The sequence below is a fragment of the Fusarium redolens genome, assembly GCF_020744475.1.
Source record: "Fusarium redolens strain MPI-CAGE-AT-0023 chromosome Unknown BKA55scaffold_3, whole genome shotgun sequence".
Lineage (NCBI taxonomy): Eukaryota > Fungi > Ascomycota > Sordariomycetes > Hypocreales > Nectriaceae > Fusarium > Fusarium redolens.
In genome coordinates, this window is record NW_025763666.1 from 685,923 (window position 1) to 703,065 (window position 17,143).

Here is a 17,143-nt window from a genome sequence, read left to right on the forward strand (position 1 = left end):
CCTTTCACTTCGAGTTGACGGGTAACAACAATGGAGTTCAAAATGGAACGGCATAGGAAAGCAAGAAAGACTTGGAAATTGGGGTTTGTTGTACTAGCAAACGACTTATGACTATAGGTAAAAAGTTACTGGATCGGTGATTTTGGGCAAACACGACACAGCATTTGAACCAACCGAACCAACCGCGCAACGTGATGTGACATTGGTCGGTGAAGTTCATCTCCATGGAAATGCTTCCACCTCTGAAGTCAGGGTCTAACGGGAAGTTTTAGCTGAGCCCAGTTGTTAGAAGACCCCAAGAGCTTACTCTTCAGCTCTAGTCTTGATTTCCGAAAACAAGGAATTGGTCACTGGGGGTTGCCGACTCGGCAGGCATTTTGGCCGATAAATCTCTCCGCATGACTCCAAATATACAACGGCCAATTGTATCTTTCACAGTTTCGCGGGGTTGAGGCTACACTATATAATGTATCCAAGTTGTCGAATATCACATCCGTCAGAACCGAGATCACGAATTGACAACGGCTATACGGCACCTGAAGGTCGTCATAATTATGCACGCATCGCCCGGCTTTAATGAAATATCCAGAAACTCAATTCTTAATCCCTCATTGTTTATTGTACATCTTGACGGAAATTGTGTTGCTGGTGACAGAATCATCCTGGCATGCAACCCTTTGAGAATTCGCTTCTAGCCATGCAGATCAGCCTTCCGGATCACACGGGAGCTTCTGGAAAATAACGCTCAAGAGTCACAGGAAGTCGGTCAATATTCATATTCGCGAACGCGAGGTTGCAGTGAACGGGTTGCAACGCTGGAAAGAAGAGAGCTATCCGTAAAAGGCAGTAAGCTATGCGCTCATAGAGAATGCGAAAAGCAATAAATAACAGCTCGTTGCGCGTGGAAAGATGTGTCGGAGTGTGTGTTTGCAGCCTGTTCTCAAGACAAGTGTGTAAACGTAGATCTCGTGACCTTAACTATTCTCTATACTATCATAATCTGCTTGAACGATATCATCGATGTCTAAACTATTCCGTCGTCGCAAGAACAACAACGATGACCTGGAATCCAACGCTGGCCGGCGGGCCTCTCGCGCTTCCAGGGGCGGGAGAGCCGCCAGCATTGTAGACGACAGTCTCGGCGAGTATCCTGCCCTGGATCACTACATCAGCAACTATCGCGAAGACCGCCGTCGAAGCGCAGCTGATGATCGTGATGGGAAGGTCAAGAAGAAGCATTGGTGGCAGTTTGGTAGTGGTGTCGATGCTCAGGAGGAGCCCCCCGCCAAGAAGGGTACTCCTGATGCTTGGCTTGAGACGGATCTCACGACTGGTCTTGCGTCGGATGAAGTTGAAAGACGAAGGCAGATAACAGGATGGAACGAGTTGGTTTCTGAGAAGGAGAATATGTTTGCCAAGTTTCTTGGTTTCTTTACCGGTCCAATTCTTTATGGTAAGTCATCTTGCATCCTCCATCTGAGGGACTCACTTACTGATCATCGCATTACAGTTATGGAGGTCGCAGCACTTCTCGCGGTCGGATTGGGGGATTGGGTTGACTTTGGAGTCATCGTCGGTATTCTTATGCTTAACGCCTTCGTCGGGTTCTACCAAGAGAAGCAAGCCGCAGATGTTGTGGCTAGTCTCAAGGGTGATATCGCAATGCGATGCACAGTCATACGCGACAGCAACGAACAAGAAATTCTGGCACGAGAACTCGTCCCAGGAGACATTGTAAGTGTACCCTCCACTTGGAACCGTCAGGCTTGCTGATTGATGCCCTAGCTCATTGTTCAAGAAGGCGGTACAGTCGCTGCAGATGCCCGTCTTATCTGCGACTATACACGCCCCGAAGACTTTGAACTGTACAAACGCCTCCGAGCCGAAGATAAACTCGACCGTAGCGATGAGGAAGATGAATTTGCTGATGGCCCAGACAAAGAACAAGATCATGATACATCGACAGAACATGATGCTCATCATCACACTCATGAGCAAGAGCCACTCGACTATCGCAGTCGTCCTCTCGCAGCCATTGATCAGTCTGCTATCACTGGCGAGTCACTTGCTGTCGAGAAGTATCTTGGCGATATGGTCTACTATACCACTGGTTGCAAAAGAGGAAAGGCGTTTGCCCTTGTTCAAACCACTGCTAAAGAGTCTTTCGTGGGCCGTACTGCAGACCTTGTACAGGGAGCCAAGGATCAAGGCCACTTCAAGGCTATCATGAACAACATTGGAACCTCGCTTCTCGTTCTCGTTATGTTCTGGATCCTCATAGCTTGGATTGGAGGATTCTTCCACCACATTGGAATGACGGAGCCTGGATCGCAGAATCTTCTTCATTATGCTCTTGTTCTTCTTATCATTGGTAGGTCCCAAAGAACCCTAACTCCATTATCACAGAGTAAATTTGGCTAACAATCGATCCAAAGGTGTCCCTGTTGGTCTTCCAGTGGTGACAACCACGACCCTCGCTGTTGGAGCAGCCTATCTCGCGAAACAAAAGGCCATTGTTCAAAAGCTTACAGCTATTGAATCTCTTGCTGGCGTCGACATTCTCTGTTCTGACAAGACCGGCACGTTGACTGCAAACAAGCTATCGATTCGCGATCCTTGGCTGGCAGAAGGCCAGGATGTTAATTGGATGATGGCAGTCGCAGCTCTGGCTTCTAGTCACAATCTCAGAACGTTAGACCCAATCGACAAAGTCACCATCCTTACTCTCAAGCGTTACCCCGAAGCGCGAGAGATTCTCAAGCAGGGATGGGTGACTGAGTCGTTCACACCTTTCGACCCTGTCTCTAAGCGCATCACTGCGGTTTGCCGCCTCGGGAACGACACTTATTTTTGCGTCAAAGGTGCGCCCAAAGCGGTCCTGAAATTAGCTTCAGGCTCTGAGGAGGAAAGCCGAATCTACAAAGAGAAAGCCCAAGACTTTGCTCGAAGAGGTTTCCGTTCGCTTGGTGTTGCTTACAAGAAGAACGATGGTCCCTGGGTCATTTTGGGTTTGCTATCCATGTTTGATCCTCCTCGCGAGGACACAGCTCAGACAATCATCGAGGCAGGTCATCTCGGAGTCCCCGTCAAGATGTTGACTGGAGATGCAATTGCAATTGCAAAAGAAACTTGCAAGATGCTGTCTCTTGGAACCAAGGTTTACAACTCTGAGAGACTGATCCATGGCGGCTTGTCTGGAAGTGTACAGCATGACTTCGTCGAGCGTGCAGATGGCTTTGCAGAAGTGTTCCCAGAGCACAAGTACACGGTCGTCGAAATGCTTCAGCAAAGAGGCCATCTCACGGCAATGACTGGTGATGGTGTTAACGACGCTCCTTCCCTGAAGAAAGCGGATTGTGGTATTGCTGTTGAGGGTGCTTCAGAAGCTGCCCAAGCTGCAGCAGATATCGTTTTCCTCGCTCCAGGCCTAAGCACAATTGTCCTGGCAATCAAGACCGCTCGTCAGATATTTCAAAGAATGAAGGCGTATATCCAATACCGTATTGCGCTCTGTCTTCACTTGGAGATCTATCTCACGCTTTCTATGGTCGTCATCAACGAAACCATCCGAGTCGACCTCATCGTTTTCCTTGCACTTTTTGCAGACTTGGCAACTGTTGCAGTTGCTTATGATAATGCTCATTGGGAACCACGACCTGTAGAGTGGCAGCTACCCAAGATAGTGAGTTATTTTATATGATTCTGACCTGTGATGGTCGTGATGTTTGACCTGTCGATGGCAAAGGCTAACGTTGAAATAGTGGGTTATGAGTGTGATTCTTGGGATCCTTCTAGCTCTTGCAACTTGGGTATTGAGAGGCGCTATGTTCCTGCCGAATGGAGGTTTCATTCAGAACTTTGGTTCTATCCAAGAGATCCTCTTCCTCGAAGTCGCCCTCACTGAGAACTGGCTCATCTTCGTCACACGAGGCGGCAAGACCTGGCCATCATGGCAACTAGTGTTCGCAATTCTCGGCGTAGATATCCTCGCTACTCTGTTTTGCCTCTTTGGCTGGATGTCCGGTAGAGGCGAGATTTCCCACCCCGAGTCGAACTTCAAGCAGAGCAGCAATGGCTGGGTCGACATCGTAACTGTTGTGATCGTCTGGCTTTACTCTTTCGGTGTAACTGTCGTCATTGCTATCGTTTACTTTGTTCTCAATAAGCTGTCTTGGCTGGATAATCTCGGTAGGAAGGACCGTAGAAAGAAGGATACCAAGCTGGAGAACATCCTCGGTCACTTGCAGAAGCTTGCTATTGAGCATGAGGTTGATGAGAAGACTGGAAAGAGTAGATTTATGCTAGCAGAGAAGGTTGCTGATGAGGAGGATGATATCTAGAGACTGTTGCTGTGTTGTGGTATGGCGTGAAGGTCTCTTGGGTCGCATTCACTTGTGTTACACCGAGCTATTTCTTGAGTTTCGCGATTGCCTGGTGTTTCTTGGAAGTATGGTTCAAATGAGGAGTTTTCAGTTCTTTATACCTTTTTAGCAATATATCCCTTCCATTTTCTGTCTGCCATTACTCAACACACATGCTATGCGAGGAGGAACTCACCTTGGACACTGAATAGAATCGGAAGATGATCATAACCACAGATCAAGATTATGATCATTCTATGATGATAGACTCTAAATCTATTATAGATTTTACAATATTTCTCAAATTTTAACTGAGTTCATTAACACTCAATGAGATAATGCTCCGAGAGAAGCCATCCGCGTCTGCCGAAAATGGACGTTCCTCCCAAGTTCTCCACTGGTAACCTGCCCAGCTCCTTCGTTCATCGTGACAGGAGAAACTATCCCAGCGTGATTCAGTGTCCTAGGCTAAAGGAGCGCACACAAACCCGAAATTATCTCGACCGGTAGGCACGGCATTTATCCAGCCTCCATACGAGTTCCCATATCATTAACAGATCGCCCTAGCCGAATCTTACACCAAATTTAGCTGAAGAACAATGGCAGCTACATTGATGTCCCTTTCCGAAGAGGATGCTTCCTGGAAGCAATGGGACGATACCGTTGAGACAGCCTGGCCTACAGTCACCGCTCCCGTGCCCCTACCAACTCCCGAAGTCCAGCTCTAATTGTCAAACAGGAGCCTTCTGCCAACCTTTCGTGTTAGTTACAGTTTCATAAGTATTTGTATTCTTAAGCTGATTCATAATACAGGGTAGGAGCAACAAGCTCGGACTGACGCCCGGGGTAACAGCAAGAGAATATCTTCTAGAGGAGGAGAGGGAAGCAAAGATGCCAGGGCGATCTCGTTAGAGAATGGCGGGGGAGCTACCGAGGCTTAAAGGGCACCAAAATCCGGGGTAGACAGGGGTACTTCAAGGCGAGATTACAACCTTTCAGCACGTCATTTGCACCAAACGTAGCACAGGAACAATTCGTTTTTCAGACTCTTCTCATTTGCCGCACTTTATTTTCTCCCACTGGTCGGCCAACGGTGATCCTTTGAACTGGAACTCACTCACACCTTGAATTTTGAAGCCATGACCCCACCTCCATCTACCTCCCGACCTCCGAAAAACCCTCCGAGTTCTCGTCAGAAGCTCGCAAGACGAGCCTGCGATTCATGCAAGATTCGAAAGATCCGCTGCTCAGAAACACCCCCCTGCACAGCATGTGAAGCCTCAGGTATAGAATGTACCTTCAATCGTTCACAAGGGACGAGAGGGCCTAGAGGATTGAGGCCAAGAACGCTGGATAAGATTGAGCGAAGACGCCAAGGTGATGGAGTAAAGAGCGATACCTCAAGCCCAGATCAAGCTATTGCCAAGAAATCACCGTCACCTGTTGACGAAGTAACTTGTTTACTTGACATTCTAGAGGTTTATTCTGAAAGACTGTACCCTATCTGGCCCATCGTCGATGCAACCGACCTAAGGAACAAAATTCGACAGAATCCCAGTGAAGGCGGTGCAGCAAGATGTCTTGCTAATGCTGTGGCTCTTGCTGCTATTGCTCAATTGAAACTGGGCACTGCATGGCGCCCCAGTGTGGAGGAAGCGGAAACAAGTGGGCTGAGTGAGAAGCTGGGTCTATTAGATGCTCTAAGGATCTCCTTCTTCTTACATATTTATCATGAGAATGCTTTGCCCGGAGGCACAAAGTCGCTTGTGTACTTGCGTGAAGCTATTACGCAGGCACAAATATTGAGGCTTGATCGTGAGTCTACATATCCTTCGCTATCAGAAGCCGATCAACATGTTTCGCGACGGATTCTCTGGTTACTGTTTGTCACTGAGAGGTAGGCATCTTCATTCAAGATGGATCTTTTACTGATGCTTATGGCTTAGAGGTGTTGCCCTGCTGCACAAGCTTCCCATAGTACTCAAACCAAACATCCTCTTCCCTTGGTTCGGAGGAGCTGATGACCGTGCTGAGGTTCTACCAGCATTTCTGAAGTTGGTTCATCTGTTCTGGGTCTTTGATCAGTCCAACATCTTCGAGATACTTCACAACATCGACGCGGACTCAGACATACCCAACATGGCCTCCGTGGCTCAAAGTTGCCTGGAGCTTCTTCAGCAAAAGCTTCTCGACTCAGCTGACAATGACGATTGGGGCCCGATAAATGAAGTCCAGCGAGCAGACATGTTTGTTACAAGACAGTGGATGCGTGCTGTTTTATGGCGAGCGGCTCTTCGATTTGGGATTGTCATACCCTCCATGAACCCGATCAACATCGCCAAGGACTTCCTGAGTCTGGTTTCTGAGCTTCCAAAGGCTGCGCTTGAGTCTCATGGGCCGACGCTGGTGAGCCTCATTGCGTGTAAAGTGTAATATGATGCAAGCTTACAGTCGTGGTAGGAATTCAAGACATTCGAGATTGCTACAGCAGTGATCGATGCAATTGCGAGCGATCACTCAATACAGAACGACCAATCTGGCCCAATACTCCATCAACTACGCGACATACTTTCGTCCTGTCGAGGAGGCAATCGTACTTTACTCTCACTTCTCACAATACGAATGGATGCAATCTTCAATTCAGGCCGCATGCTTGAAGCATCAGAAGGCGATGCAGTGGCCTTTGAGACAAACCTCCCGTCAACCTTTCAAGATACTGCCGAGCTTTTGACGGCACAACCGAACCTCACGATGCCGACATACCAATTCATGGAAGGCCAGGCTTCTCAAATTTGCTGGCCACCTCTAGACCTCGGCTATTTGGTTCGATCGCCGTCGCCGCTTACTCGCATGCTACTGGAGTCGATGCCCCGCGATGTTGCTGAGCAAGATGAGGTCCAGCAGATAATTGAGACACCGACCTAAGTTTAGGTAAAGGATCGATGACATTACGGTCTTTAGACGAAACTAAGCCTCAAGCCCACCCTAAAGTTGGAAGATTCTTCCATCGCTGGCTTATGGCGCAACGAGGTCCTCATATTGCGCCATTGCACCCTTGTTGAGCTACTGCAATTCCCCGCTGCAAGACACCTGCAGATGCAGAAGCTCAGAGATGACAATAAGGCAGTCCAAATATTTGACTTGAAGCTGTAATACATTCGCCGTATGAGTCAACCTGCCAACACCTCAAATTTTCTTACTCTCCTCAATTTAGCTCAACAAACAACCCCCCCCAAATTGTTGGCGGCACTGATTCCCAAAACGATCCTGTAAGTCATCCCGGCTCCGAATCAATCTCCGAAATATTCTCCGGCTACACAACCCCAATTCGGCGACGAGCCGTTTTCACCATTTTATACTGACCAAGTTATAAAGAAACATTCACATTGCAAAGAATTCCTTCACAAAGGCCTCATAAACGTTACAATGGCTTGGGCTGAACCTAGAAACACTGGTATGATCTACCGCCGTCTCGGTAGATCTGGTTTACATGTCTCTGCGATTGGTCTCGGTAGCTGGATGACCTATGGAGGTTACGCTCAAGATGAGGAGGCATTTGCTTGCATGAAGAAGGCTTACGACCTCGGAATCAACTTTTTCGACACCGCTGAGAACTACACTGCTGGCCAGGCTGAGATTGTTATGGGAAAGGCTATTAAGCACTTTGGGTGGAAGCGAAGCGATTTGGTCATTAGCACAAGTGAGTCTCCAAATGCCCCAGGTGTTTAGGGCTCTATGCTGACGTTTCTCAGAGATCAACTGGGGCGCTGTCAATGGAGAGATTCTTGTCAACAACCATGGTCTCTCAAGAAAGCACATTATTGAGGGCCTGGACGCCTCATTGGAGCGTCTTCAACTCGACTACGTGGACATTGTCTACGCTCACAGGCCAGACAGATTGACTCCTATGGAGGAGACTGTCCGAGCTTTCAACTACCTGATTGACAATGGAAAGGTTTGCATAGCATTCACCAAGCTTGATCGTGTCAACGCTGACAAAGTCACCAGGCTTTCTACTGGGGTACATCAGAGTGGTCCGCCGATGAGATTGCCGAAGCTGTAAGTCACCGTCACTTATACCTAATCTGCCTAAATTCTCACAACAACAGGTCGGAATCGCTCGTGATCTAAGAATGATTGGACCTATCGCCGAGCAACCCTTTTATAACATCCTCGTCAGAGACAGAGTGGAAGGCCAATTCCAACGCCTATACGAGCGCACTGGTCTCGGTATCACTTCATTCTCCCCTCTAAAAATGGGCGTCCTCAGTGGAAAGTACAACGACATAGTTGACGGCAAGCCCCCCAAGGACTCCCGTTTTGAGGCCAGCAAGGACAACTTTGCCGACTTCATGCGTGGTCGCATTGGCACTGATGACTGGAAGGAGGAGATCGACAAGGTTCGCCAGTTGAAGCCCATTGCTGATAAGTTGGGCATCAGCCAGGCTCAACTTGGTATTGCGTGGTGTCTTAAGAATCCTAATGTTACCAGTGTTATTACTGGTGCCAGCAGGCCTGAGCAGTTGGATGATACTGTTGCTTCGCTGAAGATTCTTGATAAGTTGACGCCACAGATTATGGAGGAGATTGACGCTATTACGAAGAACAAGGTTGAGATGGACCCTGCTAGACAGAGCTAGAGACTTCTAATGAAAATTCAAGGAAGATTTGTTGTATGAAAAGCATTGAATATTGAGGCCATATTCGAAGCTTGGACATCATGAAAATATGAAATACGAAGAGTAGATGTAAAATCAAAGCATTTTCTCCTAAACTGCAGCATGAATATAATTAATTGAATCTAGATATCAAGTTGTGCCCTTAACCCAGACTCTTATGATAGTTGTGAGGAGATTCGACATTACAGAGATGATTCTTTGAGCCAGACTCTGGAGATATGTCGTTCTCCCTCGACTCCTTGATGGTTATTCTGGCTAAGAAGTCACAATTTGATATATTATTAGGAATTGCTCTGTTGCTCTCATTGTAGTGGAGAACAAAGTTTGATTGTACTTTGTATATATGTTCAATCGGTTGAATATTCCTTGAAGTTCCTCGCGTACTGTATGCATAATATTAGCTTGAATATATGCACCTGATATTAAAAACAGATAGAGTATCCATAGACTCGGGTAAGTATTTGCAGAAAAACTCTACAAGACGATTTCTAATCAGCACCTATGATGTGATGTCCTCTGAACTAGTGATCAGCTCAACAAGGTAGAGCTCTCGGGAAGCAACTGCCGTAGACGGCAGATCGCACTTTCTCAAGCTGCGACATTATGAATCATCATACGACTCCGGCCTAAGAGAAGTCCGAACTACGAGCAAGGAGATAAACTCGGACTCGCGTTTTTGGTTTCACTATCAGCGATACAACCCTAAATTGTCTTGCAAAGGGGCTCTTAAGGTCTGTTAACTCATTCTCGTATTTGACGACTTCTTATTGGTTCGCGACTTTTTGGTGGGGGCCATTCGCACCGAGCCGGAGACCCTCTTACCTGTTACGGTAAAAGCACTTACCGGATAGGGTAAAAGTCTCGACCGACACCAAATGCAAAGTCCGCGATAGCATCATTGACAACGGCGATGATGGGGAGGGAAGGAGTTAATGAAATGTCCGGGCAATTAAGTTCTTCATACTCAAAGCTGGTAGTGAGCACTCAAGTATAAAGATGTCGGCATGTCTTGACCTTTGGAGAAATATCTCATCATCATCACACTCATCAACTTCACTCAACAACTACTACCACTCTCACATACATTAAATCTTTTGAATCTCAAAAATGTCTCAACCATACGCCAAAGACCAGCCTGAGGGCTTTATCAACAAGATCGAGCGAGTTGCCATCATTGGCGTAAGTAACCTTTTCATCTCTCTTCTATTCAATAACTAACATGTTACAGGCTGGTGGAAGTGTTGGCAAGTACTTGGCCAAGTACCTCATCGAGACAGGCAAGCATACAGTCACTGCCGTCACTCGAAAAGGCAGCACTAGCAAGGTCCATAAAGGCGCCCGCACTGCCACTGTCGACTACGATGATGAGAACTCCATCGTTGAGGCCCTTCGAGGCCAACAATTCCTCGCCATCTCCCTCTCAGTGTCCGCACCCCCTGGTACTCAAGAGAAGATCATCAAAGCAGCCGCCACAGCAGGTGTTCCTTGGATCATGCCTAACTGTTACGGAATCGACATTACTAATAAGTCACTCGCCGAGGAGAACCTGACTGGTGGAAGTGTGTTCCCAGGAATCAATGCCGTTGAAGAAAACGGCGTATCTTCATGGATTGCCATGTGCTGCTCCTTCTGGTACGAGTTCTCCCTTGCTCAAGGTCCTGAATGGTATGGCTTCGACTTGGCCGGCGACAAGAAAAAAGTTACTTTCTACGATGACGGTAACACCCGGATCAACACTTCAACCTGGGACCAGTGTGGTCGAGCTTTCGCCGCTCTTCTGAGCCTGAAGGTTATTCCTGATGATGAGAACGACATGTCACCTACCATCTCCCAGTGGCGCAACAAGCCCCTCTACATCTCCAGCTTTCTCATCTCTCAGCGAGAGATGCTCGACAGTTTTCAACGGATTACTGGTACTACGGATAAGGATTGGGAGATTGAGTATGAGGGTACCAAGGAGCGCTGGCAGCGAGGCATGGATCTTCTTAAGAAGGGCGATCGTTCTGGCTTTGGACTTGCCATGTATGCTCGAACGTTCTATCCCAATGGTGATGGAAACTTTGAAGCTAAGCATGGCCTTGCGAATGAGGCTTTGGGTCTGCCAAAAGAAGATGTGGATGAGGCCAATAAGAGGGCTTTGAAGATGGTTGAGGATAATTACAACTACTTCGTGAACCGAAACCATTAAAGGTAGAGTGCAACAACGAGAAGGAATTGGCATCGGATGTATAAGAAGCTTTTATAGACTGGACTTTCTAGACGAACAAGTAATACTGTCACTCACGCATAACTGCACTCCCCAATGTTTGAATGAGTGATAAAAAGGAAGAAATGCTTACGAGCAAAAGAATGGTCCCGCTCGGGCTCGAACCGAGGACCTTCTCGGTGTAAACGAGATGCCATAACCAACTAGGCCACGAGACCAATAGAGATGCTTAATGAGGTCAGATTTGAGTCTAAGTTCGCAGAGCGAGGAGCGGTGAGAAAATGAGAAACAAATCCTGTTGGATCCGCAAAAATGTGGTTCCGCCCGGGATCGAACCGGGGACCTTCTCGGTGTTAACGAGATGCCATAACCAACTAGACCACGGAACCTGAGTTAGTGAGATGAGATCTCTGGCGAATTGTGCCAGGGGAGGGCGTAGGAGCGTCTATAGAGATGCGCGTTTGCGGACCGAGTATTGGATGCGGAGTCTTGAAGGACTGCCACCTGATGTTATGTATAAAGAAAAAGAAAGGTTATTTTCAGACCTGGGGTCCTCTGAGCCTCTTCCTAGTACTTATTGCCTTGAAATTCTGTTAATTGTGCTGGAAGTTACCCTGTGGCTAGATATCTGTAAACATTTTGCAGGTATGCTCACTTTACACGTTAAACTGGAGGCCCCTTAATTCACACCACTCCAGAGTCATAACCAGCCGCTTGCCTTCCTATACATTCATTCCTATCTCAGTTTATGCTTCTCACCTCAATGTCTATCGCTCGAACTGCCAGTACGCTCAGTGTAGCAGACCACCAGAGGATATTTGACGAGATCTCAGCAATTCGTGAGGCTGCGAAAAGCGATCGCTCCATGTCCAACAATGAGAAGCGGCAGATAGCTGAGGAGTTCAACGCCGCTAGGAGGGACCTTCAAGCTGCTTCTCAAGTGGCTATGGCCACCGCGGCGCAATCAACATCCATGTACCCTAGAAGTCTCTAGGTACAGCACTCCAGAAGGCAGTTACGGTTACATTCGCCGCGCTGTTCCTGCAACTACTGGGAGGACTAGAAGTAACGAAAGAAGACTGGATTTTATTATTGGACTGGTTGAATAAATGAAAGACAGCGACATGAAAGACACGAGATTATGACTTTAGCGTAGGGTTGTCGGGATGTTGAAGTTGGACGCTTTGGCCTGAGAGCCGTTGAGCTGCGTTAACGCCGATTTTCGCAAGGGCTTATACTGGCGCTTTGAGGGCGACTACCTACGATACCTTGACGCGGACTTGCACCGCCACAAATTCAAATGGGAACCGGTGACCGAGGTGTGATACTTGACGATTGGAGGGCAGACATGGTACTATAGCATCGACAATTATGACATTGTCTATTGGAGCTAAGCATTATCATGTTTTCACATCGCTTCTAAGTTCGAAGTTAATTGCGAAAGACTACGGCTGACCACTAATGTAGAGTCTTGAGTTTTGATGTCTTATCGATAAGTCGGTTATAAGGCTTGCTACCCTAGACATGCGCAGAGCTTAAGCAGGAGGAGTATGCTTTCATGCTGCCTGCTTAAGTCTGTTAAGTTCTATCCTATCATCTTTCTCAGAATGCTTTTAGTATGTCACGTTTTGAAGGAGGAACAGAGAGGTACTAAAAGCACATTGGTATTTTCATCTAAGCTAACAGTCTGTATACCTTCTATAATAATCGTGGCTACTAAGCTCGAGACCGAGCTCGATAAAATGCATAATCAACGCGTCTTCGCCCACTATCTTGGTTATCTCAAGGAGGATCGTGTTTCACCTCCTTCTAGCATCCTCTAGCATCCTCTAGCATCCCATACTCAGGCTCCATCTTCGCGAGCCTGCGACTTGCCCGCTCCTTCTTGTACGTCTTGCGCTGCCTATTGTGGCGTTGGGGTGCTGTTCGTGGCGAGGCTTCCGCGTGCGTCAATGTATTCTTAGTGATCCGACCACCATAAGTTTTGCAAAGAGTGTCTTTCGCTGGTTGAGGTGTCGTTGCTGACGACTGCGCCACTGCTTCGCGCTCGGTGGATCTTTCGTTGAAGCCATGCATGTGAGTACCCGGGGCATCGCCTATGGCGCCTGCTCGGGGAGCTGTTGCTGGCGGCTGCGGTACTTCGCGCCCAGCGGTTCTTTCGCCGAAACCATATTCGCGAGCTCGATTGTTCTGGTGCTTGAGAGGGACGTCGAGTTCATCCCACACACGGAACCTATGATTCATTTCCTCCTGAGTTTGAGGTGGCGGTAGGCGGCGCGTTCTTTCTGCCTTTTCTGTCAATTCTGTTGACCTTTTAATGGCCCTTTCTAGAGCCTCACGGTCTCTTCGTTCTTCGTCCTCAATCCTTTGCAACTCTTCTGCACGTGATGCAGCATCGCCCGTAGTATCAGACAGCAGGGCCTCTCGCTGTCGCTGGCGGGAGATGCGAGCGTAGGTACCTTTGCGCCAGCGATCCCATACACCGTAATTCTTAGTATGCTCTGGTAATTCGGGAGGGTGCGATCCGTAGAAGCGATTCCAGGCGTCATGGAACTCCTGGTGCCAGCTGGCCGATGCAGCTTCCTCTTCCGGGGTTATATTCTCACCGAAATCACCAGATCCTCTTGGTGGAGAGTTCTTCCGTTTCCATTCAAGTATGGCCACGTGCGCTTCATACGTAGCAACGATCTCTTCCCGCGTCCAGCCCTTCTTGGGGAGGTCGATATGGTCTTGAATGTTGTCCTGTTCGAGATAGAACCGAGGAGGATCCACGTAGCGAAAGCTTTCCATTAGCTCGCGCTTCTCACGGGCTTGCCTGTTTCCCGGCTCATTTTCACGCCGCGACCTGGCCCTGTCTATGATGCCCTCCTTGAGGAAGAACCTCTCGAACAGGTACTGCTCCTCAGTCAAGGCCCAATGCGTTCGCTTGTACTCTAGTTGTTCCCATGGGTCTGCCGGGACAGGCGTCGGTTCGCGAGACTCGGCGCTGAGGTCGCTATCGCTGTCGCTTGGTGGCGGAGGTGGCAGAGATGGCGGGGACGGGGAAGGACTGCTGGGAACGCCTAACTCGTTGTTGGAGATTCGAGCCCACAAGCGCTTCCAGCCTTGGTCCTTGAGATTCTCTCCCCCAAACTGAGTGTATGGTTTGAAGGGCCGCCCTTCAACCTTATGCTCTATCACCCTCAGAGCTCGCTGGCGTTCCAAGTACACTGGTTCATACTTATCATAGGGAATCCTTTCCTCGATCATAGCCTTCCGCAATTGGTACCACTCTTCGCCGAAGTGCTTCTTACCCCAAGCCGAATAGGTTTCGGGATCATAGGGCTCTGGCTCGGGCGTCCACGGCATTCGCGCATCAGGATCGTAAGTATCAGGATCGTAAGTTCGTGGTACCAGCATCTCCTTGCCCAATACTAATGCAGAGTATGTCTCTCTTTCCTTGCTTTGCGGGTCGTCAGCCGGGTGACCGTTGTCGTTGAGGTTGTCGCCGTTGGATAGAGGGCGCACATCGTCAGAGGCGGCCTCGACGGATGGAGGTAGTGTTGGCGTGTTGTTGAGTCTGCGCTTTGCGCGCGTCTGTGGAGCCATCGAAATGATAATGGACGTGGAATTGACTGTTAAGGATCGTAGGGTAGTAAAGGGTCTGTTGCTGGCGATAAGTTAGAGGGGATGGTGAAGGAGGGAATAAAGGATATTAATAGGCGATAAGTTAGGGGGGCTGGTGAAGGATAGAACAAAGGATGGCAAAGGATAGAACAAAGGATGTTGATGGGTGATAAGTTAGGGGGGATAGTGAAGGATAGAACAAAGGATGTTTGCTTAAGCTGTTTGCTAAGCGCAGACCCCGTATCCCTCTCCATGGCCTGCAATCCACGTAGATATACTTAAGCGCTTCTTGAGCTGCTCGTTCGAGCTTCTTTTTCTCGTTAATCATGCATTCCAAAGATGGACGCCGATCAGACGGTTTTCTACCTCACCCCGGAGAACGACTGTGCGTTGGAGATCGTTCGAGATCCAGATAATAGCGACCGAACATGCCCGAACCCTAGAGACCCAGAGACGCTGTGCCTGCGAATTGGATTGGACCGAGAGTCCAAGAGCCCACCGTATCTCGTCAGCTTCGGCAGACGAGCCCACAACGATGTTATCCTGAATAGGTTCTTTCGGAGAAATGATCAGTGCTATTTCGATTTCAATAAAGAAACCGGAGAGCTTCTTCTCCACGGCGTATCGGAAGATAGCGATGCGCAACTCAACGAGATCGTCGAATTGATCACCAACAAAGAGGAAGAGGAACTCAACGAAGAGGAAGGGAAAAAGGAGGAGCTGCTTCGTCCCCAAATATCGAAGACCCGTCGGCAATGCGTCGTGATTCTCCGCCCTGACCTGTACCGCGAGGGCGTCGAACGCCAGTGGCTCTTCCAGATCCGTGACGCTAAGTTTCGCTTGATACCAGGAAGAACACATGGCCGGAGTGAAGCAGCACTCACCAAGGAGAGGCTGGCGTTCGCGGGAAAGACCAACAATGATAGGACAATCGAAAGAACTTTGCAGCAACTCGGCACGCTCGACCTGCAACCCAAGGGATTGCCAGCTTTTAAATCCCATAATACTCGGTTCCGAACCCCACCCGAGCCGGAAAAGGACAAGGTGATCCGAATCACAAAGCTCAAACCGCTTGGAAGAGGCGGCCAAGGTGAAGTGCACGAGGTTGTTGACATGTATACCGGCACGCACTACGCTTGCAAAATCGTCGGTGTAAGGACGGAAGTGCCGGAGTGGAAGATCCATTCCGAGAGCGACTTCAGGATAAAAGTGGAAAACGAGGTAAAAATGGTTCAGAAGCTGAAGCATGTAAGCTTCCTATTCTAAGTCTGCTTGCCTCACGCTAATCATATCAGCATCATATCGTGCCGTACACACACACCCAAGGATTCAAAATCGGACAGGACATCCAGATCTTCATGCCTATCTATGAAGGTGACCTCCACGATCTGCTGCAAGGGCTCAGAGACCAAGCGCAAGAGGAGGTGCGAACCATAACCAGCAAGATGCTATACCAGATGTTAGAGGCACTGAATTTCGTTCATACTCACGATCCGCCAATCATACATCGAGACGTTAAGCCTCCGAATATCCTCCACCGCGGCGGCAACTTCTTTTTGACAGACTTCGGGATCGCCAAAGCCGTCGATACATCAAACACTATCGTTGGAACGGGATGGTATATGGCGCCTGAAGTCAGGGAGAACAGGAAGCAGACGCCTAAAGTTGACATATGGGGGCTCGGCGTGACAGTGGTGGAGTGCTTAGAGCATTTAGAACCTGAACACGAGAGGAGAAGACAGTTTCCGGAGTGGAAGCAGTGGTACGAGTACCTCCAGACGAGTCTGAACCAACATCATTTTCCTTTCGCATCTATGGTCACCGTCGACACCGATCGACGTCCAACGGCTCGCGACCTACTCAGCGTACAAAACTGGCCGATGAATACCACCTTGAGTTTAGCAGCACCGCCGCTTTCGCACCAGCCAAACGGAACGACAACGATACACTCCGCACCACCTAGTCTCATGGACTGGACACAAACGGTACCCACAGCGTTCTTCCAGCCCAAGCAACGCAATGAGAGCATGCAGCTATCGCAACCTAACCTGGTGGCAATTGCATCGCTAAACGTGCCTCCCAGTCCACCGGCACAGCCAGGAGCCAGGCGCGGAGAGTCTGTCAAGTCTGCGAGGTCTCGAAACGAAAGGGAGAAGAAAGGTCACAAGCGTAAGAGGTCATCGCCGAATGCCGATGCACCATCTCACTCCTCAGGGGAATCAGAACGAACATCAGGCAGAACTCTGCGGCCGAGACCGAAACGGATGCGTAAGGCAGAGGAGAAGTAGGCA

At 48.8% G+C, this 17,143-nt stretch overlaps 6 protein-coding genes and 2 non-coding genes across 8 annotated transcripts; 5 read left to right on the forward strand and 3 right to left on the reverse strand.

Moving 5' to 3' along the window:
* Nucleotides 1-1,020: 1,020 nt before the first annotated feature.
* Nucleotides 1,021-4,340, forward strand: BKA55DRAFT_503257 (uncharacterized protein; the record flags this gene model as incomplete). The annotated part of the gene is made up of 5 exons (XM_046186991.1): nucleotides 1,021-1,453; nucleotides 1,511-1,734; nucleotides 1,786-2,371; nucleotides 2,436-3,682; nucleotides 3,762-4,340. 5 exons carry the CDS (start codon nucleotides 1,021-1,023, stop codon nucleotides 4,338-4,340), a joined length of 3,069 nt encoding a protein of 1,022 aa, XP_046053645.1.
* Nucleotides 4,341-5,500: 1,160 nt separating this feature from the next.
* On the forward strand, nucleotides 5,501-9,001 carry BKA55DRAFT_590346 (NADP-dependent oxidoreductase domain-containing protein; the record flags this gene model as incomplete). Its single annotated transcript, XM_046195077.1, has 8 exons — nucleotides 5,501-5,552; nucleotides 5,631-6,258; nucleotides 6,308-6,767; nucleotides 6,822-7,256; nucleotides 7,737-8,061; nucleotides 8,114-8,316; nucleotides 8,370-8,420; nucleotides 8,471-9,001. 8 exons carry the CDS (start codon nucleotides 5,501-5,503, stop codon nucleotides 8,999-9,001), a joined length of 2,685 nt encoding a protein of 894 aa, XP_046053646.1.
* Nucleotides 9,002-10,011: 1,010 nt separating this feature from the next.
* Nucleotides 10,012-11,495, forward strand: BKA55DRAFT_606557 (uncharacterized protein). The gene is made up of 2 exons (XM_046196598.1): nucleotides 10,012-10,219; nucleotides 10,269-11,495. Exons 1-2 carry the CDS (start codon nucleotides 10,148-10,150, stop codon nucleotides 11,226-11,228), a joined length of 1,032 nt encoding a protein of 343 aa, XP_046053647.1. The 5' UTR covers nucleotides 10,012-10,147; the 3' UTR covers nucleotides 11,229-11,495.
* Nucleotides 11,391-11,464, reverse strand: BKA55DRAFT_t67. The gene has a single exon. It is a non-coding gene; the product is annotated as a tRNA-Val (tRNA).
* Nucleotides 11,496-11,561: 66 nt separating the features above from the next.
* BKA55DRAFT_t66 lies at nucleotides 11,562-11,635 on the reverse strand. The gene has a single exon. It is a non-coding gene; the product is annotated as a tRNA-Val (tRNA).
* A 374-nt stretch (nucleotides 11,636-12,009) lies between these two features.
* BKA55DRAFT_685397 (uncharacterized protein) lies at nucleotides 12,010-12,240 on the forward strand (the record flags this gene model as incomplete). Its single annotated transcript, XM_046198785.1, has 2 exons — nucleotides 12,010-12,031; nucleotides 12,080-12,240. 2 exons carry the CDS (start codon nucleotides 12,010-12,012, stop codon nucleotides 12,238-12,240), a joined length of 183 nt encoding a protein of 60 aa, XP_046053648.1.
* Nucleotides 12,241-12,855: 615 nt separating this feature from the next.
* Nucleotides 12,856-15,236, reverse strand: BKA55DRAFT_557328 (uncharacterized protein). The gene is made up of 2 exons (XM_046191787.1): nucleotides 12,940-15,236; nucleotides 12,856-12,893 (listed from the first exon to the last, which is right to left on the reverse strand). The coding sequence occupies exon 1, from the start codon at nucleotides 14,832-14,834 to the stop codon at nucleotides 13,056-13,058; it is 1,779 nt and encodes a 592-aa protein (XP_046053649.1). The 5' UTR covers nucleotides 14,835-15,236; the 3' UTR covers nucleotides 12,856-12,893; nucleotides 12,940-13,055.
* Nucleotides 15,192-17,140, forward strand: BKA55DRAFT_685399 (kinase-like domain-containing protein; the record flags this gene model as incomplete). The annotated part of the gene is made up of 2 exons (XM_046198786.1): nucleotides 15,192-16,100; nucleotides 16,148-17,140. The coding sequence occupies 2 exons, from the start codon at nucleotides 15,192-15,194 to the stop codon at nucleotides 17,138-17,140; spliced, it is 1,902 nt and encodes a 633-aa protein (XP_046053650.1).
* Between the last annotated feature and the right edge of the window lie 3 nt (nucleotides 17,141-17,143).

What these genes read in the sequence shown, in the direction of transcription:
- BKA55DRAFT_606557 (XM_046196598.1), top strand. Translation starts at nt 10,148, where the DNA reads ATGTCTCAACCATACGCCAAAGACCAGCCTGAGGGCTTTATCAACAAG. An exon ending in AGCGAGTTGCCATCATTGGC is followed by an intron (nt 10,220 to 10,268) that starts GTAAGTAACCTT and finishes AACATGTTACAG; the next exon opens with GCTGGTGGAAGTGTTGGCAA.
- BKA55DRAFT_557328 (XM_046191787.1), bottom strand. Translation starts at nt 14,834, where the DNA reads ATGGCTCCACAGACGCGCGCAAAGCGCAGACTCAACAACACGCCAACA.